Raw genomic sequence first — 26,305 nt, forward strand, 5'->3', positions numbered from 1 at the left:
TCTATATGTAACGCGTTATATCTGATCTAACCCGATCGATAGCGCGTTAAATACTAATGAACCTCTTACGAAAGGACACAGCTCGAGTTGTTTCGCAGTTTTCTTCGAGTCGTTCTCCTCCTGCGAATCCGTCGATTCCCTGGTGGACGATGAACAGCTTGACGTCGATGCCATTTTCACGAGACGAAAAGAATCGCTAAAAATGAAAACGATGAAACGTTATTCAGCATTTTCTTACGCAGCTTCGCGCTACAAAAGAAATTTGCTTCAGTTTCACACTGTAAAAGCCGTGTCTTTATCGTAGCTTTATTCGTCGGTTGTCGAAGAAACGAAAAATATATCTTTATAGAAGATCTCGACGAATAAAAAGAACCGATATACGTGGATCCGACCGATTCGATGATTAATAATTGTTCGTGATACTTATTAAATGCTCTAATTACGAAGAAATGCTATAGTTTTCGTTCAATGAAGAGCTTCGAATTGAAACATTCGAGTAGAACATTTCAGTTTCTGTCATTTAATCTTGTAAAAGAGACTTTGCTGTCAGTTTATTTTGTTCTCAGGTACAGGAATTATACAATTGTTTCAACAAATCGACATGGATTATATTTCATGCTGGTTACATTATAATTTATTTGGAAAGTCAAATGCATAGGAAATCGGATTCCAACGTCTGAAATTGTTTCCACTTTATTGCCTTTGGCATGGCACGCTTTACACATTCATACTGCAAATTAAGTTACTTAACTATTGTAATTCGGATGTACACACTTCGTATAAATCGTTCTTGTACAATGTATCAATTATTTTATGTACATATTAAATCACTAATAAGGCGGCGGTTGATGCTGATAATGTTGCGGTGGTTGGCTTAAATGTCGTTGCAAATGCGTTACTAATTGGGGCGTCGGCTGTTGCCCACCGGTATTGCCTTGTTGTTGTTGTTGCGCTTGTTGCTGCTGTTGCGCTTGCTGTTGTTGTTGCTGCATCGCGAGCATTTGTTGTCTCATACGTTGCTGATTAATTGCCTGCTGCTGCTGCAATTCGAACGATCGCAATTACTTGTGTCTAACTTCTCCGATTTTAGGCTTTAATTACGGACGCGCGAGCGTAAATATTCCTTTATTTACATTGCACTTGACAATAGAAACGTTGCGATATCTTACTTGTTGAAATTGTTGATTTTGTTGTAACCCAACGTTCGCGGTGCCTACCCCGGTCACTCCAACCGCGCCGGGTTTTCCACTAGTTTGTCTATACGGTGGAGCCGGTTGATTTTGGACTCCACCTCCCATCGGACCCATCGTATTCATCGTAACATTTGGAGCCTGAGCCAAACGAAAACATGTTCGATCGTTGCGTCGCTGTTGTTACTTTTTATGCTGTTCGAAACATACCTGAAGATAAGGCGGTCTAGCAGCTCCAGGTTGCATACGTTGTTGCGGCATATATTCTTGTCCACGTTGCGGTCCCATCATTTGCTGTTGATTAGAAAACATCATGTTCTGTTGTTGATTCATCAAACCCTGTTGCTGCTGTTGCAGTAGTTGTTGCTGTTGTTGTTGTTGCGTCTGTTGCGGTGCTTGTTGTTGTTGTTGTTGTTGTTGTTGCTGCTGCTGCGGTTGTTGTTGCGGTATCATTTGCTGACCTCCGTATCCTGCATAGTTTTGATTCATTCCTGTACGAAAAATATGTTAAACACCGGTGATATCGAACCATCGATTATATTCAAGAGGAGTAGTAGTAAGTCGAAGAAATTATGGCATCTTTTTGTGTTATCGACGGTTTCACGTTGCGATTACCTTGTTGCATTCCAGAGTAAATTCCTTGTTGTTGCGGCTGTTGTTGTTGTTGTTGTTGTTGTTGCTGCTGCGAAGCGAACATTCCTTGTTGCGGATTCATATTAGGAGCTCCATGTTGTGCCCTCAGTTGTTGCCTAATGAACTGCTGTCTTTGCATCCCTTGGAAAGCTCCTGGTCCACCGACAGGCGTAGCGTTTGGTTGCTGTTGGGAGCTCATCAATTGATTGGAAGGCGGCAATCGTAAACGCAGCATATGAGAAAGCGCCTGTTTCGATTGATTGTTCATGCCCGGCCTGTCGTATCTTTGTCCGACCGGGGTTGGCGGTAGCTGTTGGCCGTATCCGTATTGTTGGGCCGGTGCATGAGTTTGCTGATTCGCGTACCACTGCTGCTGATGCTGCGGCGGTTGACCGGTAAACATTCCAGGTTGTTGGGTGACAGGTACTTGTTGATTTCCAAAGGCCATTTGTTGTAATTGGTTCGGTGCTTGCTATATACAACGTAACGTAAAAAGTTATTATATGGGTACTTTCTTTCTCTATCGCTTTAGACTTTACGATCTCGTTACAATTGACATTAATCGATGAAAATTCAAACATTGAAATATAAATAAACCTGAATTTGCTGCGACACTGGTGCAGTGGGCGTGGCTGGTCCCTTATTCTTTCTGTGCCTTCTGGTCTTCATAGCTTTTCCTTTACCATTGGTGACAGCGCTACCGATACCGCTGCTACCAACGCTGCCTGTTACTCTCCCAGGAGAGTCGATGCTCATGGGTGTGTCAGCTTTTCCAGGCTCGGACTCCTTTTTGTCCGGTTCCAGATCTTCCGGAGGTAACGGTGGTGGATCCAAGTAGTGGCTAGGTGTTCTGATCTGGCTATGAGTATGATATCGCAAAAGTTTATGGGCATTCTGGTACGTTAAGGGTTTACGCTCCAATTTCACTGCTCTGAACCAAGCCCAAGATATCGGTGCCGGATTTTTGTGACCTTCCAATACCTCCCACGCGGACACTCTCTGCGAATCGCAGACTTGCAAACCCTAGGCGGGGACACGGTAAATCGAAATAAAATTCAATCAGAAATATGCCAATTGTTTCGAACGTATTTGAACGTACCTGCTTTTTATCTATACTATCGAAGCCAGCTATCTTGTTGCCTTTCGTGTCTGTTAAACAACCAACCGGTTCACAGGTAATCACTTCCATCGTCAGTTTTGGCAACGGCAACAATTGCCTGACGTATCGAATGCTTTGAGAATTTCTATCGCCTAGTTCCTTCTTCAGCTTCTTCATTAGATTCTGATAATGTTTCTTGTTTTCATCTTTTTCGGATTGAGAGTCGGAAACGAGCGTCGAATGTATCAGAGTTGCCAACATGTCTATGACCGTTGTAAATAATTCGGAATTGTTGCTCAAGTCTATAACGCCGTAGCTAACTAACTGGACTAAAAGAATAGCCCAGTCTGTGGTAACGGTGGTGTTCCTTTGTATGGTATCGAAAACGCCACCAACGAGACTGAACCTTAACTGAAGCGCATCCTGCAACACCTCTCTCGACTTCGGATCTTCGGTGGCGAAACTCTTTTCTTCTTTACTGATGTTCAGAAATTGCGATAGCTGCGAGTGCAAGGACATCAGCAAACCTTCTCTTTGATCGTCTTGTCCTTTCAAACAAGTGAGAACCAACGAAAGGAATGGCTGGTGATTGAAAAGTGACGGCGATTTGGATCTACCTCTTTCACGACCGGCCGCCGTTTTCGACCAATTGCCGGATTCCAATACTTGACCGGCAACTTTAAGAACTCTGCCTTGCACAGCACTTGGCAGTTTCGAAACCAACGGAGCGACCAGCCATATGGATCCAGACCGTTTGTCCGGTTTATTCGACACGGTGTTTAATTGAAACACGTCGATCGCAGCTTTAGCAACCATGTCCAACCATTGCGAAAGATCGCTGGATCCAGGAGGAAATTGTTTGTACATAAGCTGCAGATCGAGCCAGGACATTCGCAGACTCCATTGTTCCAAATTCTCCAAAATGTTCGTGATGTGAGTTTTTTGGTCGATAAACGCGTCGGTAGAAGTTTCCGGATAACAGATCATGTGGAGTAAACTTTGAGCTTGACGAGGAGTCAACATATTGTCTAATAACATATCTGGATGACAAAGTTCCTCGGGATTCTGCAAACATCTCTCTAAAACCCATTCCTGGCTGCAAATTTGTCTTAGCACGTGCTGTGCGAAATCTGATAATCCTTTAACGTTTTCCGTAGTTATGCCAGCACTGCTGCTAGACGACGACATGGCCAAGTCAAGCCCCAAGTCATCGCCACCGCCTAGAATGTCGCTGGTACCGAGGATATGACTAATGGATAGTTCGTTCGGTCCACCCGTGCTGACACCAACGCCAACCCCGACGCTAGCTGGTCCACCGGCTTTGCTCGAATGATTCATCGGCACGTCCGGCTTCTTTGGTGGTTGTTTGCCAGCAGTTGCGTCCGCGACTACGAGTATAGCTTTAAGCACTGCCAAGACCGGACCAACCCTGATGTTATTATGAGCAGCGGCTAACAAGTGTCGGTCGCAACTTAATTTGATACTGTAACCCCTAGAGTTTCCATTCGGTAAAGGATGGGGACTCGTGCTCACGGAATACAGAGCCGGCTGAGGGCACTCGACCGTTTTAAACAGTCGCAGCAGCAAGTGACATGTTAGACGTGCTCCGGCTTCGGCTTCCATATCCGCATCTCCGCGGCCCTCGTTGCAGGCTTTAACCAAGGATGGCAGTGCTATATGAACGACAAAATCCTCCAACGAAAAGCAGTGTCTTGCTACAAAGATAAAAGTTGAAGATTAAACCAGAAATCATATCTCGACCACGAAGACAGATTATAAACTCTATAATACCGATTAAAATTGATGTGAATACAGCGAGTGAATTGTGTATGCTTAGATCTTGTACGTCGACTTGGTTTAGAACGTCGATATAGAAAGCAGAACTGTTCGACGAGCAACATAGCGCCATGAGAACTCCGAGCCACTCGGCGTTCAGCGCGTTACAGCAAGCGGTCAATTCGGCACAAGTTATTGCGATATCGTTCAGTTTGTCGTTGTCTGTTTCGCTGCAAACTGCAACGATCGCGTTGCAAACGAAACTGTAACGATTGGCCGGCGTCTCGTTCAGTTGCCTGGCCCACTGTGGTTCGATCTTTCCGCCACGTTTCGGACTGGTAAAAACGTCTACCATGAATTGAGAATTGTACACGTGACTCGATGTGGTCGGTTGTAGCGTGCTGTAAAGAGCAGTTCGAATCTTCGGGTAGGCATTACTGAATGCTTCCACTCCGTGAGGCTTTGTTTTCAACAATGAACAAGACGAATACAAATCGTAGAGATGTGCCAGTACGCATCTTTCGGCAGAGCTACAATCGCTGGGATTCGACACGTGTTTGACAATTTTACAAAGTAAATCGAATACAGCGGTTGTTTGTTCCGGAGATACTGAAACGATCGAACAATTACAACTTGGCCGCTTGGTCGGGTCGAATCCAATGATAATTTCAACGCTATACTTACGTAATAAACAACAATGGTATCTCCTTAATACGCCTACAACATAGAGGCTCAAACTCGTAGTGTAACTTCTAACGAGTTGACTGTTTTTAGCGGTCAATTGTGTCTCGACTTCTGGAAGCTCTTTCAGAATTTGAATACAAACGTCTATCAAACCGTATATATTCAGAGCTAGTTCCATTAGATCGAAGAGAAAGGCTACGTGTTCTTGCACCGGCAAATAAGATGATCCAGCTAGTGCAAACGAGTTCAGCATTTCGATCACTTGGGTCGCGCACTGCCAGGTCACTACATGTTGATCGAAGTAACTCAAGTTCTGAAATTTCAATGTGATCGCTTCGAAATTGAATTCGCTGCGGGAATGTTTCTTCACTTTCCCACCCTCCGCGACGTCGATGCTGAACTTTTTTCCAAACAATTTGCACACTTCTTTCGTCATCTTTTTGACAACGTGCCTAGCGTCGTCTCTAACACGGCCTACTCCGTAAAGTAGCACGTGTCGTTGATTGCAATCGTGTTGGCTGCACGTCTCATCCTTCAAACACATCTTTACCATTATCATCGAAGTTATATACGATTTCTAAAGGGGGAAAAAAAGAAAAAGAAAATTACTACCTGCGGCAATGGAAAATGTGTTGTATACAACAAATGTCTACTATGGCTGGATGGTATCTTGGAGTCCAGTCCTTCCTGCGTACTATGTCCAGCTAATGCATCTTCTTTAGGACTATCAGGGGCGTCCATACTATTTTGTTGGTCCTCTTTGATGTGCTGCAATATTTTATCCAGGTCATCGTCTATCTTACTGTCGTCGTAATCCATTGTTCTCCCATGATCCGGTACTTCTAACTTCGCCGGTTTCAAGTCTATCCCCGGAAACAAGCTATCTTCATCGATTGGTTCTCGATTACTGGGAGTTCCAGGCTTGCTTGCCGCTGGACCTAATATTAAAAGCATTTATTAAGCCGACAAATAAGTCTGTACCCGGTAGCAAGAAATTTCTTATGTACCTTGTATAAGATCCCCTCTAGAAATGAGAGTGCACATATATGCATCGTGTGAAAATACATCGTGCCTAATTAATTCTGAAAATAAGTGAACCAAATTCGTGAACTGTACTTTTGATTGAGCTGATGTATTATCTAATACCGGGGCGTCCATGTCCAAAAACTTCATAAGCAACGGTTGAAAGATTGGAAGCACGGGCGGATTTCCGTTACTACAAACACTGTCTTTATCATCGTTATCATTCGTTTCACCAGTTACTTCGCTCTGTCGTTTTTCGAGCAACTTTGCCACTGCCATTGCTCTATGTTCTCCCCATCGTTCGGCGCTAACAGCCCATTCGCACAAAATTTCAACTACGGCAGAATCTTGTTGCGGATTATACTCTGTTTTTGAGTCGCGTTCATTGGTGTTATCCTTTGGTGGTGACATAAATATCTTAGCGTAAAGCGTGTCTAACGAGTTGGTGGAATCCATTCTATCGAAACTGTGCCTATCCAGAGCATCCAAAGCAGCTAGCACTTTAGTAGTCGTTATCCCCGCGCTGCTTTGCTGCCATTTATCGCACGACCATTTACCTTCCGCAGCCTGAGATCTTGCTCGAATATTTTCTTGGGCAATCTTTAGTTGTTTCAAAGTTGGATTAGTCGCACTCGCGGGTGGACATGGCAAAGCTGTTGGAGGACAAGATAAATAGTCCAAAGGAGAACCATTTAATACGGAAGGAGCTTTTCCTTCCCCAACGCTGTTCCATACCAATGCTGTTGGACATTCTAATGTGATTACCTAATGAATGAGCAATTATACCAAAATTATGTCACTTGAATGTTTCTTGTATCACGAATTTGTTTCCTCTCGTTAATATATTTACCTGTATAATTGTTGATAAACTGTATATTACATCCCTGTGGTGCGGACACAACAAGTAATCGTTAAAAGCAGCGGTTAATGGATTTGGCGTTTGATTAGCAGTGGCAGTGTCTTTTCCACTATTAACATCGTTTTTGTTTACGGACGGACTTTGAGGATTCCCGTTGATCTCCACGTTGCTACACATGTGCGCCAATTTACGACAACACAGATACGCCAAACGTCTGGCTAGTAATTCGGACTGCACAAATTCTTCCAAGTATTGCAATGCCAATGGCAACAAGAGTTTTAAAATGCCATCCTCGGAAGGAGATGATTTAATTTTATCTAATAATTCTAAAATCCACTGCAGTAATTCCTGTCTATCTAGTAAACCTTCCTCGAACATATATTTTGCCAATTGCACGCAATAATGCCATTGTTTCAATGCTAACTTATGCTCCTCGTTCATGGAATTCCCAGTTGCTGTTTGATTATTAGAATTTGGTGTAGTTGGTGGATTATTAGCAACCCCATTGTTATTACTAGTAGTATTGTTAACACTGTTGTTGTTGTTGTTGTTGTTGTTATTATTATTATTACTATTATTATTATTATTATTATTATTATTATTATTATTATTATTGGTATTTCCAGAATTATTACCATTACAAGAATTGTTTGTAATACCATTGTTACTAGTACTATTTGCTCCATGAATATTTATATAATAATACTCTTGTAGTTTGGAAAGTTGATCCTTTAAAAACTTAATGAGAGTTCCTGTCCATTCTACGGAAATAAACAATAGAAATAAAACGGTTAATCGATATTTTACATTGTTACATCGATATTATAATAGCCTTATTGTCGTTACAAATTTACATTACAGGCTTTAATAATTAAATAATATACTTGCGTACCTGTCGTTGGATCAGGCAATTGTCTCTTTTTTATTTTGGCCTCGGAAACAGCTACCGTATAAGCAGAACTAAGTTTAATGAACCAGGCTGCCCGAAGCATCGGTACCTGATATTCGCACAACATCATAAATATCTCTTCTTTCTTATTGAAGTTTGGAGCTCTTTTCGCCAGAGCTATTAGCGGTTTGCAACCAGAGAGATCCTTGAACCATGCTTCGATGCCATTTTTTGTTCTCGCAGTTACTGGCCAGAAATTATCCTTCGGATTGATCTGTTGTCTTTTTCTACCTGTGTCCGGCATCGTAGAGAGTTCTTCCTTCTTTGCAAGAATCCCATTGAAATATGCTCCCACTTTGGCGGCAGTGACATTACAATTTCTTGCAGTCCCAAATTCATCGGACAATTGCAGCAATGTAGAGAATCCATGTTTGACGTTTACAGAAGTAAGTTCGTCTTCTTTCTGCTTGGGTTCTTGAGGATATACATCAGGCGGCCCTAGTCTAGGCCGTTTTAGTGGCCGTTTCTCATACAATATTCCCATCATGGTACAAGGAAATTATCAAAATTGACAACCGGCTATCGACATCGTCCGCATATATAATTAAATAAACTGGTTCCAACGTTACGAATTTAGTTTTGTTGTCGTGCGTAAGAAGTAACCTTCGATAATGACATATTTACAATTGCTCAACACCGTAAACTGTAACGCGACACTGTCATTACGCTTACGGCACAAAGCATTCTTACAAAGGCGGAAATCTAAATAGTCCAAACACAGGCTCCACAGTTTTTTCGAGAATCAATTTCAAGTACGCGTGCGCCTGTATGTAGGACCATCGTGAATACAGCCGTCGCGAATCTACATTAGGCGGATGCGAGCGATTGTGGCACCTCTTGTGGAAAAGGATTAAGTTCCGTTCAGTGCCAATTGGGCCAATGGCAAAACGCTTAAACTGTTAGCCAAATTACCGACAATCGATTTTGGCTAACAGTTTGAGCGTTTTGTCACTACTCTAATTGGCGCTGTACGGATATCGAACGGAGCTTCAATTTTCCTCCAAAAGAGGCGCCACAAACGCCCACGTATGCGTAATGCAGGTTGGCCTAAAAACTTTAATTTTGACAAGGTTAGATGTCTAAAGTTGTAGTATTTTCTTTGAATAAAGGCTGACAATTGAAGCCCCCTTCTGTCTTGTACCGCAATCCCGGGCAACTAAGCTTTAGACTCCTTCCTTTTAGGTTTGCTTCAGATTGTTTTAGGTCCATGATGCCAACCAAATGAGGTTGCAATAAAATTCCTATTGTTGAAATTCTGCAACTATGCAAACGTATATATTTAAAGTAAGTGCCAGATAATTAGAGAGCAGTAAGTTTAGATATGACGAACAAAATATAATGAACATTAAATATAAAGGATTACACTGAAAAATTATACAACAAACACGAATTACTTTATAATTTTCCTAACCATGCCGATGTACAGTAATTTTATCTTACGATTTTATCTGATGTATATGATCTAGGATAATCCAGGATAATCTATGTATGTATTGTGAAACTTCTCTTCATAGTTTAACAGTAATAATATTTGCCATCAACCATATGTACTACAAATAACAGGTAGAATCGCTATATATAATTATTACTCTATTTCGTTAGTTCTGTTAAACACTTGAGATAAGAGATAGTTTAGGTGTTTCTTCGAGTATATATACGTATACCTAAAATTTCTGATACATACTATGTAGGTATGTGTGTGTATTCTCTGTTTTCTGTTTCTCGAAAAATTAAAATTCCCGCAAATGTAACCAGTATAAGAGCCCATTGTTGTGTATATTTGGCTAACTTTACAGCTTAGTCGAGTGCATAAGTGATGAATCTGTAACCTACAAATGAAATACATAGTGGATTAATGTGTAACAAAGAAAATAAGAATTATTTTTAAACAATCACAAAGGTGAACATGAGATGAAATATTTCTAACACGACTGTGATGTAACTTGCCGGAGTTTGAATGACGGAACAAATATTAAAGCACACTCTGTAACAGATTAATTTATAATGTAATTCAACTTATTTGTTGCATTAGGATAATAAATATGGAGAATCGTGAGATCATCTGTATTTCATCGGATGATGAAGATACAGAACAGGTTTGTATGATTTAATGTTTTTATATGTTGAGTTGTTAAAGTTGTTACTCATAAATTCAAGCATTATAAAATGGATGTTCTTGTTGTTTGATAAAAGTGTATTTCAATCATTATCGCAGAGTGGATCGAATGGAAGACAACCTGTTATTAAACAGCTTAAAAATAATTTCATTAGACCTATAAAAACAGAAATTACTCCGAACGAAAGCGGTGAAATAGCTGTCTGTGGACAAAAAAGAAGATTGTCGCAAATAGACGACGACAGTGGCAAAGGTCCTACGAAAATCTTACGAGAAGAAGATGTAAAAGAACCTAACATAGAAGAGGGTGCTACGTCTAGCGGAGAGACAAACGTGTGTCAGAGCAAAGCAGATATCGTAGTAAAACCAAAATTAGTAATTAAAGAGACAAGACCGTTTTCGCATATGCAACAAGATATATTTCCTATGTTCATCAGTTTATGCTTACAAAAAGATCGCTCGGATGATATGAAAGTTATTACTAACAAATTAAAGAGAAGATACGAGCAGTTAGACCAGGTATACGCTAACTCGGAAGCTTTTATTAATTTTATAAATGAAAAAAGGAATCACATTATGAAAAATAAAAATCAGTTATATACACACATAGTCGATGTAAATAATGAAATGAAGAGGATGTGCAGCGGAAAATCATCTTTATTATCGAATAATAAAAATTGTATTCCTACGACGCAGAAGCTGCATGACGATAATTTTGAGTTACCTAGTTCGGACAATTTGCATACGAATAACATCGATAACGCGGGAGTAAATGAAAATAATGTCGCCAACGACGAAGAGGAATCTGAGAAAAGTACTACACAGAAAAAGGTCAAATTGATACTAAAAACTATGAAGAAATGTGAGTTGTACATAAAAAAGTTAGAAGAAACAGAAGTAAACTTCGACGATGAAGACAACAGCAATTATATGCAATTAGAAAAATACAAGCATCGAATGGTAGACCTTTATAATAAGTACTGTCAATACACTGGTGAGAATATCGATGCAGGACGACAATACTTACGGCCGAAACACTTGAGTACAACTGGAATTCAGACTGTAGACCATGCAATTACAAACTTTATTAACTCTAAAGTATCTAAACTGCGTAATCTTAAAAAAATTGGTACATTCGTGAATGCAGTGATATTCCCAGATTACAAAGATATTTTAGACTGCGTAAAGAGGTGTAACGAATCAAACAATTTGGGACTGGACGTTAAACAACAGCAGCGTATTGGTAAATATACATACATATATATATATATATATATATCATTGATTAAATTATAGTTTTGAATTTTTGTTCAGTTGGAATTGCGTTCCTTTTTCAGCTAAAAAGGCGTTCATTGAGTTGGGAGAATATTTACAACGTTCTCGTCGAAACGATTACTGGGATACATTTTCCTTGTTTCTTGAAAACCAGGAAGACGATCCAGCTACGAAGGACCTTGAGTTGCATCAAAAACTGTTACAGAACAAAAAGGAGGGTGAACAGCGTTTGACAAATGTATTTAACGAATTTGTAAAGAAACAGGAAGACATTAGAGACGGTGTTATAGATGCTAAAACGTCGTCGAGCGAAGAAGACGAAGAGGAGAGCGCAGAGAACGATGAAGAAGATAATAACAATGACGAAGATGAGGATATTAGTTTAGATGTAGGAAGTTTGAGTATAGATAAAAGTAAAAGTAGTTCGGAGAGCGAAATGGAGGAGGATGACAAGGAGGAGGAGGAGGAGGAGGAGGAGAAGGAGAAGGAGAAGGAGAAGGAGATGGAGACGGAGATGGAGACGGAGACGGAGATGGAGATGGAGGTAAAGGAACAAGAAGAAAAGCAAGAAGAAAACAAGGAAGAGAAAGAAGAAACGGAATCGGATGGAAACAAAGTATTAACGATAAAAAACGATGCGAATGACAAAGTCGACGTTGAAAATCCTACAGCAACAGAGATAAACGAAGATCGTGAAACGAACGCCGATAAATTGAAAGACACTGACGATGATAGCGATGCGAAAGCAAGAAATCCAAGCGATGTTGCAAACATTCCTAAGTGTACGCCCGAGTCTGAATCAGGAGGAACGGAAGGAAACGATGGAACGAAAATATCCAACGACTCGGTTGACGTAGTATCGTCTGTGACGTTAGATGTCCCAATTGATAGAACAAAAGGTTAGTGTTACAAACATCCTAATATCAATGAGAACGAAATAATTTGACAAAGAAAATAAAGCGAACAATTAGGTTTTGTTATCTGTGTATGTTGTAGAGGATGAAGCTAATAATAAGACCGAAGAATCGACGGATAATAAACCGTCAGAACAGGAAAAACCATTGTTGCGAGTACGTTCGTTTGCAAGACATCCCACCACGTGGAAAGACGGAACTGAGAAAGCGAAGGAATCGAGTACGGAGAGAAAGTTGGAAAATAAGAGGCCGGCTTTAGCGGTGAACAACAATGTCGTGGATCTTACGTTGGACACATCGGATGAAAAGGTCACGGTAGTCAACAGTGCGAATGCTGCAAGTAAATCCAAAATAGCGCTAGCTAAAAAAGATAAAATAAAGAAGATATTGATACCGGCAGGTTCAAGTATAATCAAAGTGCAAAATGTCCCGAAACGTTATGGGATATTGAACTCTCAAGGATTTGTTCCAAATGGCGTAACGGCATCGCAGAACGGGCAAATAGTGGTGTCTCAGCAAAATGTACTGGCTTTGGCTAAAAAACCCACGATAATATCGTTCGTAAGGAAACCCGTCGACCAAGCGGAAAATACTGTTTTAAAACTTCAAGTAAGACAGAACAGTGAGAAAAATGTACAAATTCAACCTAAAACCGCTTCATCGGTTGTCACGCGCAACCAAATGATTTAGCAATCATCATCGAAGAACATATCCGCGTCTGAGGAACTCAAGTATTTAAGACAAAAACTCAGAGCGATTTGTTTGGATCATTGTTATGCGCGTAACGCTCTATTATGTACTAACGGCGGACGACCAACCGACTACAACTAGATAGACTTGCTAATTTTGTACGGTAATAATTTTGTAACTTATGAACGGTCGGCAACACTGTACAAGTACAAGGATATGTTACACTTAATAAATTTTTTACGAATACCGATATATATGATTTTCGTACAGAGTAGGTAATACATCTCAATTCGTATATCGATGAACGATTTGTTATGCGCAAGACATATTAGCCAGTATGATTTTCGTTAGAGAGAATTCTGGCTCGGTGAGTTTCTCCACGATGTCGAAGTGATCGATTTCCTCGCGAAGCAATAGATAACGAACGTCGTCCACCATCGTGACGAGTTTCTAGAACAAAACGAGAAAAGAAGAACACGCGTGAAACGTTTCCCTATGAAATCGATAGATATGCACGAATAACGAATGTCGGTAATGAATTACCTGGGCACATTTGCGCGATTCATTTATAAACTCTGGCGATTCGCATTCTCCGCCGGTCACGATAACTTTCAATCCCGTAATGATTCTGTTCTCCGAAGTGTCGAGATTGACGAAGCTGTACGCCGCAATTTCCTCTCTAAAATAAAACATTGTAACAGCGATCGCCGAATACAACATGGTTTGTCTCAAAAGTACCAGTTGGAGAATTAATTTTATGCATTTTTAGTATATTTTATGTATTTATATATATATATATATATATATATATATATATATATATATATATATATATATATCGTTTAAAAAGTTCTTTTTAAAGCATTCGTATGCGAATGGATATCTGCGGTTTAGTTACGATCACACGATATTTGCAGGCCGAATCAGAATTTTGAGTAAGCATCATGATATCGAAGCGGCGTGTTTCGCGACGTTTCAAGCAAAACCGGATCAATGTAGTCCGTTGATCGCACAGAGAATTACGATCTCTTGAAATATTGTATGCGGCGATTATGCCATTATACGTGTGTGCCTAACTACAGTATCACGGGGATTACAAATTTCTTGAACAAAGAAAGAGATTCTCATGTTCGTAGGATATGCAATTTATGACACAAGTTTGATACTGTTCTAGGATCGGGCATAGAACATTAAGAGAGATGTAATATAAATATATTCACGAGAATTGGCAGGAAATTATGTTTATGCTGCGCGCGAGGCGACACGATCGAAGTCAGGGCCAAAACGTAATGCGATATTAATGCGATATCGTTGATTAAACGTTAATATCGTTATACGATAATGCGAGCAAGGAGGCAAAATAAGATATGGAAAACTATATTTCAACGTTTCGTCGATCTATTTATTAGATACACCTCGATCGGTTACCTTGATCAACATTTTTATGCGTGCGCATGTAATAAATAGATAAAGCAAACGTAGAAATACAGTTTTGCACGCCTTAATTTCTACTTTCGTTTGCCTCTTTATTTACATTACCGTATAATAATAATAATAATAATAATAGTAATATAAATAACGATCGATCGACTGGCCCGATCGGGTCGCTCCCGTGCAGCTGTTCGTATTTCCTGCCGATTCTCGTTGAACAACCGTTAACGAAGAAAGGCGAGATCGTTGGAAATAGCGTGTGTAAGCGTGTGCAAGTGTGCGGGTGTTTTTAATTTCAAAACGGTGTATTCAAAGAAGTATTATACATACAATAATAATTAACCCAAGACGTATACATTCGTCGTGATTCATTTAACACCCTAAATTTTAGATCGTAGCAAAGTTCGATCTTTTTTCTTAAGAAAAAGAACGAAAGTTTAGAAATGTTAAAAAAAAAAAAAAAGAAAAAGATATGAAATACATTAAAGGCGTGCGATAAATGTTTGTCGATCTATTTTTATAGAAGCTTCGGTGTATTTCTGGGGTTGATTTTAACGCGATAATATTTCGAATACCTTCCTTTCATTTTTGAGACAAGCCATGCGAATACAGCCGTTCGAATTCTCGCAAGATGATCGAGAAACTCACTCCGTAAGCTTCAAGTTGTCGTTGATGGTCGTATCGACCAAAGGACCGAGGTCGTAAATACCCCCTATCAGGACGAGACCTTTCAACGGATTCATGTATTCTCGTTCCATCATTTTATTCAGCCACGTCTCGTCGAATAAAAGACTCGCTGCCAAATGTGCGCCTGCACTGTGGCCGGCGATCCAAACGCACCTGATCGTAGCCGTTTGTTAAAAAACAAAAAAATATATAATAATTTTAAAGAAATTCCTTTAAACTATGTTTCTTTCTTCCCGAAGTTGTATCGGGTCTATGACGCACCTGCTCCCATTATCCGATGCTAGTTTCAACATCTCTTCGATCGCCATTTTTATTTCGGATACTATTTCTCCGAGTCTGACTGAAATAAATAATTAGAACGTTTCGCGCGTTGTACCGTGAAACAAAGAGGATCGGAACGATATGGAATTACCATGAGGACACAAATCGTAGCCGACAACTACAACTTTGATTCCTTGACCAACGAAATACGGTACCGCGAATGCCGCTTCGTCCCTGCTACCTTCTTGCCAATATCCACCATGGATGTACACGAGCATAGGAGCATCTGAGACGGATGCGAAACGTTATAATAAGAATAATCGACGATCCAGCCGGAAGGAAGTTTGTTTGCGCACCTTTTGGCAAATCGGTTCCGTACACGTCGTATTTAGCGTTTGTCAGCGGTCCGTATCGAATAGCCAGCTCGCAATTTCTGGTATCACGTGCTTTCTTCGTAACTGTAACAAACGTATTACTTTTACAAATCGGCGTTGCAAAGAAATCGATATCGCCATTTTATCGATTTTTTATCGAAAACGAAAGTTCTGTTATTTTGTCATTTCTAAAATACATGTAGACGCGTGGGAGACACCGTGGTCGATCGTAAACGGAGTCTGCTTTCGAAACGAAGCACGTATGCGATAAGAGCGGAGTAATTTTTGCAAATATAAGTGGCGAACTTTATAATTAATTATTATACCTGTGTATAACCGGTTAACCGGCTCTAACGAAATACATGGTTATCGTTGCATCGGGAAGACACTCCCACGGACGCGCGACGACTTTTCTCGTCACGGAAAGTTTTCAAAGTAATATGTATATGGAGCGCGTTGTGCATTTTACGTCGTTCTTACCCATTGAAAAACCTGGCGTGACCATATTATGGTAATCCTTCGAATTTGCCCGGCTCAGTTTCGAACACCGCAACAACGGTGTTTCTTTTTTATACATACGTGGTAGACCAAGGGTGTTGCATGTTGTATACGCGTAATCGAGTGAAGCACGCGTATACGAAGAAAACAGGCCCCATCGCGGAACGAGTCGAACAAAAGTTAATTCGCCGGATTACACGGGTTAAACAAGGTCTCGTATCAACGTTCTTCGGGATAACGCATCGTTTAATCCGGAGGGGGTGAACATGTTCGGCCGGGCAACGAGTTTCGAACAAAGACCGAAAACACCGTGTTAAAGAGCGAATCCAGAATCCAGAATCCAGTCGATCGTCGAATGATAAACATAAAAATGGGCCGGATTTCGTGACTTTGAATTAACGCGTTCGTTTCATTCGAATCGTCGCGCCTTCGTCGATCACCTGTTGCAGCGAAATCGTGGAAGTACGCGAGCAACTCTTCGTGCCCGAATCTCTTGCTCCATCTGCTCGGCGTGTATTTCACCTCGTGATCCTGCACAGATATCCATAGATCAATTCTCGGATGTCTCGAGACAGCGAATAATTGGATCGACCGATGCGGAATCCGCGTACCGAAATAGACATCGTCTTCGATCGACGTTAACCACGCACGTATTTCTACGATAATTCCAGCTACACCGTAGGGCTTCGACGACGGCGTCGCTGCCTCTGTCCGATAGCTCGTATCTTCGATGGAAGCTGCGCGCGGTTCTTGCGAAACTTCGCGACACTTCGGGTCTCGTCTTCGCGGAGTTCTACCTGAAAGTTGAATACGATATCGGCGAGAAGTCGTGTACACGGTTAGCTCGTTCGCCTTAAATTCTCTCCGTAATCCGTGCATCGTCGATGCCAAAAGCATTTCTGATCGTCGGATAGATCGAGCCACTGTTACTTACCGTCCACGTACAGTCGGCATCCGCGAACAACTAAGATCGCGTCCGCGGCGAGTCCGGCGACGGACGATAGCCAACGTCGATGCGAGCACGTCGCCGCGATCGAACCACATACGCGAGATCCGATTTTTTCGAACGTGTTCGCAATCGCGCGCGTCGTCTCGAGGCAGGCAGGCAGGCAGGCAACAGATTCCACATTGCGGATTCCTGATCCTAACAGCCGACGACTGCCGACGTTCGACGAAGACCGGACTCCTCCCACGTTGAGAAATAAATCTAGAATTCTATCGTAGAAGTTTGTTAATTAGTGGACTTGCGTCAACCATATAAATATAGATTAGAAATACATAGTTTTTGTTCCCTGTAAGATATATTTCAATATCCGGCCAGATCTTCGTTGTTTGGCAAATTTCCTATCGATATCTGTTTCGAGTCTACAATTTTGTTATCGGAAAACTATTAAAATTGTACGATAAATTTTGATCGGGGAACCTTTATAGGAGAACGATAACGGGTATCGTTGGAAAGGAGTAGAAATTCTCGAGACGATCGATAAAAATAATATTCGATCGCTCAAAGGTCTTTCGGTTCGCAGAATCCGATCGGAACACGTTGTCCATTTATTAGGATGAACGACCGTCGACCGCCCTTACGGTTTCACTCTATAGAGCGAACCCGGTTTAAAGTAGATTTTTCGCATCTTCGATTTGGAGAAGGTAAGATAACAATTTGCAAGATTTTCAAAATCGGAAGTTCGATTTGCTCGACTCGAACGAGAGAGAGAGAGAGAGAGAGAGAGAGAGAGAGAGAGAGAGAGAGAGGGGGGGCGACGAGAGCGCTCGAATAATAAAATTCACGAATCCGCTGTGCCGAATCTACTTACCGAGATTAGATAATTCCGTCTCGGGGCGTACACGAGTCTTTTGATCTTCGCTGAATCGTTGTACTCGTATTATCAACGGTTGTAACACACCGTATTGCCGTTATAAATACGCAGCGTACAAAGTTACACAATCGTGGTTATGTAACACCGTGTAATCGTTAACGATACCGCGCGTCGAATGCTTTTGTAAACAATTAACCCTCGGATGGGTTCCTCGACCCATGGAATAAGGTAACTTTACTCGCGCGAACCGGCGATAAGAGAATCGACCGGGTAGTTTTGCTGACATTCGGTAAAACGAACTTTTTCAACGGAAAGATGGCACACCCGGTGTTCGCGTTACTTTCATTTCGTACTTTCCATTTCGTTAGGAACCGAATCATCGGCTTCGAACACGGCGAATGCGACGCGTAAACGTCGCGGATAAAACGATAGCTACCCAACGACCGAAACTTAAGGACGATTATTATCAGGCCGCGGATTCGATGCGTCTACGGTAAAAAAGATAAGACGAGCGAAATACAGATTTTGTTACAAGGATTCGTTGCATTTTTACATATTTTCATTTGTTACGCATTTGTTAGAAACAAGATTTTTGTTACGGTACCTTCGATTTAAAAGCTATTACAAGGAGACCCGTGTACAATCGGTGTAACAATTGATCGCACGATCCTGAAATCATCCGTTGAATCGTCTCGTCGTCGATATTCCTGGGAGAACCGTTAAATTTATACGGTAAACAAACATCCGGACGATACGCGCTCGAGATGCGTTCGCGGATGACGAAGAACATGCGAACTGGAACACGCGTTAGCAACGACATCGAAGCCGAAGCGATCGGCGATTAATATCGCGATAGGTAATATTGCTTTGATACAGGCGAATAGAAGCTATATTAATAGTTGGACGCATCCTCGCCGCCGGCGAACGAGGTAAACCAAAATTAGCTCCGTATGACCGGAAATGCGAGGTAATGTTCGATTAGTCGGCGTCGTTTCCCTTCGAAGGTTGAGCCTAGAAAGAGATGGATCGCGCGAACGATCGCCGTTTACCAGCCGCTTCGACTTTCGATTCTCGAACGCATTTCCGAATATCTGCGAGAGAAGACGATATAGAGAAGAATATCTTGCGCGCCGTTGGAACACGAAGAGCCGAAGGACATTTTTCGACGTCGATCGAAATAAAGTCGAACGAGGCGAAGTCGAGTCCCGGGCGAGGAGCAAAAGATGAAATATATCCGTTGAAAATATACACAGGCTATCGCGTGTTCACGAAGAACGTAGCGAGAATAGGCTACAAGGGTCGGAGAGATTGAAAACCAGAAAAACCGGTCCCTTCCTTTTGGCCCCACTCTTCCGTAACGCTCGCCATTCTCTCTGCACTCTACGCTCCACGCTATACGCTATACGCTATACACGGAGAAGTCACAGGCAGGGCCCCGTAGCAGCTGATGTATCGAGTATCGTGCCACGTCGACTCGACGCGACGCCTTTCCGAGCCCGCAGACCGCAGGTAAGCTAAGAGCTAAGAAATAAGAGGTAAGAGGTAAGAGGCGAGAGGCGAGAGGCGAGAGGCGAGAGGCGAGAGGCGAGAGGCGAGAGGCGAGAGGTAAGAGGTAAAAGGTAAAAGATTAGAGATAAGAGGTGAGAGAAACCTTTTCCAGTCAAAAATCCGTCGTCGCGCGCCGCGTCGATTCAAAGGAGATCTTTTTCGACAGAGTCGAACGATCCGGAGGAAAATTCGAGCGAAGGCGTCGAGGACCGTGATCGGCCGGGCTGGCAAATTGGCATCGTTCTCGCGTGGTCGATCCGGACCCGAATTTCTGTACTCTCGATTCTCGCTTTCGCAGCGAGCGATTTTTCGGATGGCGAGAATTTTTCGTCGAAAATTAGGTAGAAACCGAGCTTGGAAACTCGGGTCGAACAACGGCCGACCATCGGCATCCGAGGGCCGGGGGTTAACGGATGATCGGTCGGCCAGTTTCCAGCATGGTTTCCGGTCGGACACCTGTAAAGACTCGATTATACCGCTAATGAAACCGCGACGAAGCTCGATAGCCGACAGCATCGGGATCGGGGCTCGGTATCGGTATCGATATCGGTATCGGTATCGGTACCGGTATCGGTATCGGTATCGGTATCGGTATCGGTATCGGTATCGGTATCGGCATCGGGACCAGATTTTGCCGATTTCGTCGAGTTTTCTGCGGTCATGCATCTCCGCCGGTCGCCTCGACAGCTCTTCTCGGTTTACGCGTCTCGCAACCGGTTTCCGAGTGCATACTGGGTTAATTTATTTGACCCACCGACTACGCTCGCCTCCAATTAGTTTCCACGGGCATTAAATAGGTATCCTTTTATACGCGCACTGCCCTCGGCGAAATTCAGGATCGCGCTCGAATGTCGACGCTATTAATAGCACGATCGTTCCCCCACGTATCCACGGCGATTTTCTATAGTCATCCCTGCGTGGTAGGCGTGAAACGCATTACTATCCAATCGCCGGAGATATTCCCACGCGTATTCGCATTCCTTTCCCGTCCCGCTTAAAACCGTGCTCGAACTTGGTCCTTCGGCCGCTCGACCGGGCCGGAGAAAGCGCTGCCAAAACCCGTGCGCCGTTGCCGGAGAACTTTTCGAGAGGATTTCGCGCTAACTTTTTCGATGGGAACGCGTTCGCCTCTTGCGTCCTATAGCGAATAAACGAATAAACGAATAAACGTTTTAGCTGTTCTCGGATGTTTCGGATTTATCTTAACTAGACTTGAAAAATGCGTTCTTTGAATTTTCGTTATTCGTCAGATTTTCTTGCGTTTTATTCGTCGTTCCGTCAACCGATTGCTATTTTTGCAAAAATTTTATTACGCGTTGCCTGGCAAATTAATTTTTACAATATCCAAATGCCCCGCCCCCGTCAAATACTAAAATTATTTAAAAATACTGTCGCATTATTTTTGGCATATCGACGTTATTCGACGAATGTATTCATTTCTATCTAAACTTCGGTCGAACGTGGAAACTTTTGCACAAGGGGGATCAAATTTAGCATAAAGATCCGATTAGATTTCCATCGAGCTGGAAGCACGAACGACCAAAAAGCACAGACCCGACTTCGACTCGCGAGAGGATTTTTCTATCGGTTCTTCGGATCCGGCACGCCGGGCCGGGCCGGGCCGGGCCGAGCCGAGCCGAGCCGAGCCGAGTCGAGCCAAGCCGGAGTGGACACACACCACGGGGGAGGTACGGTCTTACTATTTTCGTTGGACGAAATATCCTGGCTCTGTCGAACCTGTTTCCTCCTACCTGTTCGGTCTTGCCTTCGAACGGTGTGAACAGCCCCTAAAGGTATGCATACCGGTGCTGTGAATACGTTTCTCGGGAGAAACGTGAGTAAGCGACAGCGTTAGTCAGCGACTCTGCTTCGCAATATCTTCGGTGCTGGAAATGCCACGAACGATAGCAGATACCTACGCATCCGATCGCGGCTAGATACCGATAGGTCGAACACTCGAACGCATTGAAATCGATAACCATGCGATTGCAACGATTGTTTCGTAGATTTCGCTTATCCTGACCGCGTTCTCCGCTTTTGCATCGGTTCGAGCTCTTACCTACCGTTTGCGTTGGAACGCGGCGAGGATCTCGCCTTAAAACGATGCATTCGAATTTTACCCGCGGAGCGAACGAAATATTCGAAACGTAATCGATCCTTTACGTTTCGCTTCTTAATCGACGTTGGTTCGCTGGAACAACCAAAACGGTCGCGAATCGACCGGTTGTCTGACTTTCTCCGTCGTAACTCTCTTCCGATATACAAATATTTCTACGAGAATTTTTCTCCACGAACATTCTCGTTTTCGAGCATTTGTTAGATTATTAATTAGGCTTCGCGCGAAACGAACGATCGGCCTTAACCGCGACAAGTGGACGTTGCGCAGAGAGTCAAGTTCTTCGATAATGGTAAAGTTCACCGATACAAAATATCATAAATTGGTCGAGTTTAGAGCTCGCGGTAGTTCCAACGATCGTCAACGATTACTATAGAGGAGATAACGCGAGTGTCGTAGAAATCTAAACGGCGAATCAACTTCGATCGAGACCAATCGATAGGCGACGATCGTTCCGCTACCGATAAATTCGATCGTTGAAAGAAGAAGAATACGCTACTGGTAATGATAAATCTTGTTCTCGTCGCGTCGGAACGGAACAACGGCATTGGCGGCGCTGGTTATCTCGTCTTTAGTGTCCGAGTTATCTTATCCGGTGTGACAGAGCAATTTCAAGTAAATCACAAACATTGCTAATCGTGCAACGAGAGAAACGTAATGCAACTATGTACTTTAGTCGATTCTCGTTTAGAGAGAAACTAGTTTGATTTTTCCTAACACGATGTTTTCCAAACTAGGAATACGGAGCACCGAAACCAGCGTATTTTAAAATACGCTGTGGATCGAGATTACAAAATATACGTTTACATGGATTTTTAGCAATTCGAAGAAACAAATTTGTTCGATTAATCGCGCGTACATATACGTTTACGATCTCGCTCGAACGTAAATTAAAAAAATGTTGAAACAATCGTTTCGGCGAGTCCCGTAAACCCCGGTACGCGGTAAATCTGTTGGTAATAAATTAATGCCGCGAGATAAATTGCCTCTATTTTGGAGAAGTTACTTCGCTTCGTACAAATGTAAATCTAGATCGATACCAGCCAAATGTATTTACGTGCATCGATGCTGAACGAAAACTCGATGTCTTTTCGATTTTCATCGAAAATGCCTTTAAAGATGTCGCGAGCATTACGGCGAGTCCAGCATTGCACGATCGCTCGTATTTACTCGGACCGATCGACGTTAATTACGGTCGCGCTTCGTCTTCGAGGCCATTAAGCGCATTCCGCTTTTTCGCTATCTACCGTACGAAACAAATTTCGTTAATTACGAAACTCTACTTTCTACGTTCGCAGATAAGAAGCGACATCGATCTCACCAATTTTTAACCGCCGTTCGCAGCATCGTTTAGCCATCGACGATCGCACCGAATACATATATCCAAATAATGCTAAATCTTATCCAACTCCGAGCGAACGTATATTTCGGTCTAACAAATTCAAAAAATCGAACCTCGAATCGGTGAAAAGGTATCGGAGCAACAATTTTTCAGAACGTTAGAGATCGGATTAATAATTATCGTCGATTGTTCGTTCGAATCGGAGCGATTCGCGAACGCTTGCGTTGTTTAACGGATTATAAATTTGTCGAAAAAAATTGTTCACGATCCTGCCAGGATTCGAACCTGGAATCTTCTGATCCGTAGTCAGACGCGTTATCCGTTGCGCCACAGGACCGAACTTGGGGTAATATTTCCTATCTTTCTATGAAATGGGCCAACAGGGAACGTTCGCGTCGCGTTATTTTACAATTTCATCGTATTCGTTCGTAGTCGTCGAGTTAAACTCGACGATCCATGCTTCACGGTAGTGGAAAACGGTTTGTCGATCCGCTCAGCCTTGTTAGGATCGTCCGAGTAACGGCGATAAGTATCATCGACTAATTATACCAATTTTTCTTACACAATGATTCGTTTTAATGGATTTGCAATCAACGAATCGAACCTTCGACTTAAAACTACATTATCGTTCGTGCGATGGAACGAGGCAATGCTCGCGGTGACTCATTGCTGTAAACGGATTTCGTTGAGTTTGGCCGAAACTAAGTACGTACATGCATATACGATATTACCAGTCTCTCTCTCTCTCTCTCTCTCTCTCTCTCTCTCTCCCTCTCTATGTTCTAAACGACTTGGACGATTTCGAAGAAAAACGACATCGTTGCAAAATCTCGTAAATAAAAGACAACGATAATATAGCTGTCCCAAAAAAATCTTCTCGTTGGAAAGTTCGCTCGTAATCGGAAGTCCAAACGCTAAGGTGTAGGTGTAGCGTTATCAATCGTACGCGACGAGGACGTGTCATCGAGGATCCAATCAACTTTCCGATAAATGAGCGAAAGAAGCCTTATCTTCTCACGTTGCATACGCTTGAGAAAAAGGTGATTCGATTTGAACGAACGGTACTGAAACATCGACAGATTTATAGACACGTTTGAAATATATTATTATACTTCTCCTAAAAATTATTCGAGTCAACGGTGAAATTCTTCTCGGAGATCGTTACGGTGATCCGATTATCGACTCGTTCGTACTTTTTACAAGACAAAAAGATCGATCCGATCGTTCTTAAGAAGAATTAATTATGATTTTTTTCTTTTTTAATAAAATTCATTCGTTAATGGAAAGTGCTGTTATTTCGAATGGATTGTTTTTATTTTCAAACAACAACGTCGAAGATAACGGTTCGAACGAAACGAACGATTTCAAATAGATATTTCTTCTTTTCGTTTCGAATAAAACGTTGGTCGGGGGTCTGTTCGCCGGCTCGCAGATAAAAGTGCTCGCGATCCGAACGAATCCAACTGTAAATACCGATCGTTTTACATAGAATGCAACGTAAGATAAACGTCTGTCGATAATGAGCGTGTTAAATAGACGGACTCGGACTCGGATTCGGATGACGGTGCTTGCTCGTGATCCATTTAACGTGGCAGATGTGTCGCGTCGCGATACCCGTAATAATAACTTGCTCGCTCGGTAATCCAACACTCGCGGACGTGTCGCGTTTCTAAATTCGCGGTAATCGCGTAAGAATTGTTCGAGAGTTTAAACGTTCGGTCAAGGTTTCGGCCGTATTAACCAACGGAATAATAACGACGAAGATCGATAAGGGGCAGAGCAATTATTTATCAGCGATGATTGCTGCTCACCGCGATATCAACCTAGAACGGTGTTGAATTTCAAACCTGGAACGATACGTATAGCTCGGCATTTGTAACGCGAAACCTGTGGATTAGGCAATACATATTAGGCTCTGTTTCGTACAACCTGAATCTTTCATCCCGATACTCGCAGAATTATTATATTTCATTTTTCCATTTTACAATGCGACAGACAACGTCGGAGAACGGTAGCTTCGATCGATATTTAATCTTACATTTGGTAAAACTGTGTTTAAAGGAAGCTGGTGATAACGAAATGAAACGAAGAAAAATACTTATTCTAAACAATGAAAATGTTTCGCTGTACGTTTTGTTGCATGGAAATCCTAACAGTATGGTAGCGAACGCCGATGGCATAACATCTCGTTCGTTTATAACTAAAAAGCAAGCAAAGCGACAACGGCATTCGTCGAAACTGGAAAATTGTAAACTAAAATTTCTTTACGGATACCTGCATCCTTATGTAATCGATGCAGTCTGTACACGTGTTACGTATACGTGGATACGCGTACGGACAAAACATTGTCCTGTCCAATTGTCACGTGTTTACGCATCGTTCGTTGGAGATGCAACGGACGCGACAAAGCGTTCCTTCGATACTTCGCAAGCACATATGTAACAAGGTGGCAACAATAAAAAGTTGCGTGTTCGAAAATGTCACGGTGACGCGACGTTTTGTTCGGTACAACGAAAATCGAATTCCAGTACTCGGCGACGACAGGTTGGACGATGCAAGATGGTTCGAACGGTTTACGTAGGCTGGTAAAAGAGTGAAATATACATAGTTACCGGACAGAGAAAAGTCGTTGTCCCATCGTCGTCACGGATGCGCGATCGTTCGAACGGTTCGTCGGACGGGTAGGTTAAATCGTCGAAATGTTCCGAAATCCGATGGACGGTCGGACCAAAGGGTCGGGAAAAGCTGGAAGAGGTTAACGGTTGAGAAATTCGGAATAGAACGGGACGACGCGTACGTACCTATTTGCTGGATATTTACCGAAAATCGTGTAACATAAGATAGCAAGATTGTTTGCGAGAGGATCGAGGATCTCTCGGTCGGGCACTCGACGCGCATGCGTACCGAACCGAAGGAACGAACCTGAACCGACGGTTGCCGAGCATCGACGAGGAGCAGCGAGCCGAGTTGCCAGCGATCCGTTGCCGTTGCCGTTGCCGTTGCCGCTGTCGCTGTCGCTGTCG

The 26,305-nt window shown here is 42.5% G+C and overlaps 3 protein-coding genes and 1 non-coding gene across 6 annotated transcripts; 1 reads left to right on the plus strand and 3 right to left on the minus strand.

Moving 5' to 3' along the window:
• Positions 1–519: 519 nt before the first annotated feature.
• Positions 520–8,933, minus strand: kto (mediator complex subunit kohtalo). Its single transcript, XM_033474549.2, has 12 exons — positions 8,157–8,933; positions 7,256–8,025; positions 6,390–7,170; positions 5,995–6,320; positions 5,383–5,914; positions 4,714–5,307; positions 2,923–4,637; positions 2,421–2,846; positions 1,806–2,295; positions 1,401–1,681; positions 1,170–1,331; positions 520–1,040 (listed from the first exon to the last, which is right to left on the minus strand). The coding sequence occupies exons 1-12, from the start codon at positions 8,698–8,700 to the stop codon at positions 831–833; spliced, it is 6,831 nt and encodes a 2,276-aa protein (XP_033330440.2). The 5' UTR covers positions 8,701–8,933; the 3' UTR covers positions 520–830.
• A 746-nt stretch (positions 8,934–9,679) lies between these two features.
• On the plus strand, positions 9,680–14,994 carry Daxx (Daxx-like protein). 3 transcript variants are annotated; one of them, XM_033474551.2, is made up of 5 exons: positions 9,680–9,776; positions 10,246–10,309; positions 10,429–11,572; positions 11,667–12,503; positions 12,601–14,994. In XM_033474551.2, exons 2-5 carry the CDS (start codon positions 10,256–10,258, stop codon positions 13,206–13,208), a joined length of 2,643 nt encoding a protein of 880 aa, XP_033330442.2. In that variant the 5' UTR covers positions 9,680–9,776; positions 10,246–10,255; the 3' UTR covers positions 13,209–14,994. The 3 variants fall into 3 exon arrangements, with proteins under 3 accessions (XP_033330442.2, XP_033330441.2, XP_033330443.2); XM_033474550.2 differs by lacking the exon at positions 9,680–9,776 and adding an exon at positions 9,827–10,113; XM_033474552.2 differs by lacking the exon at positions 9,680–9,776 and having other exon boundaries at positions 9,828–10,309; positions 12,601–12,827; positions 12,919–13,071.
• Positions 13,438–26,248, minus strand: KFase (kynurenine formamidase). The gene is made up of 11 exons (XM_033474553.2): positions 26,103–26,248; positions 25,895–26,027; positions 17,394–17,674; positions 17,071–17,256; positions 16,900–16,990; positions 15,944–16,045; positions 15,739–15,873; positions 15,588–15,666; positions 15,288–15,479; positions 13,752–13,887; positions 13,438–13,658 (listed from the first exon to the last, which is right to left on the minus strand). Exons 4-11 carry the CDS (start codon positions 17,080–17,082, stop codon positions 13,521–13,523), a joined length of 885 nt encoding a protein of 294 aa, XP_033330444.2. The 5' UTR covers positions 17,083–17,256; positions 17,394–17,674; positions 25,895–26,027; positions 26,103–26,248; the 3' UTR covers positions 13,438–13,520.
• On the minus strand, positions 23,547–23,619 carry TRNAR-ACG (transfer RNA arginine (anticodon ACG)). The gene has a single exon. It is a non-coding gene; the product is annotated as a tRNA-Arg (tRNA).
• Positions 26,249–26,305: the final 57 nt, after the last annotated feature.

This window comes from Megalopta genalis, chromosome 10, assembly GCF_051020955.1.
Source record: "Megalopta genalis isolate 19385.01 chromosome 10, iyMegGena1_principal, whole genome shotgun sequence".
NCBI classification, from domain to species: Eukaryota; Metazoa; Arthropoda; class Insecta; order Hymenoptera; family Halictidae; genus Megalopta; species Megalopta genalis.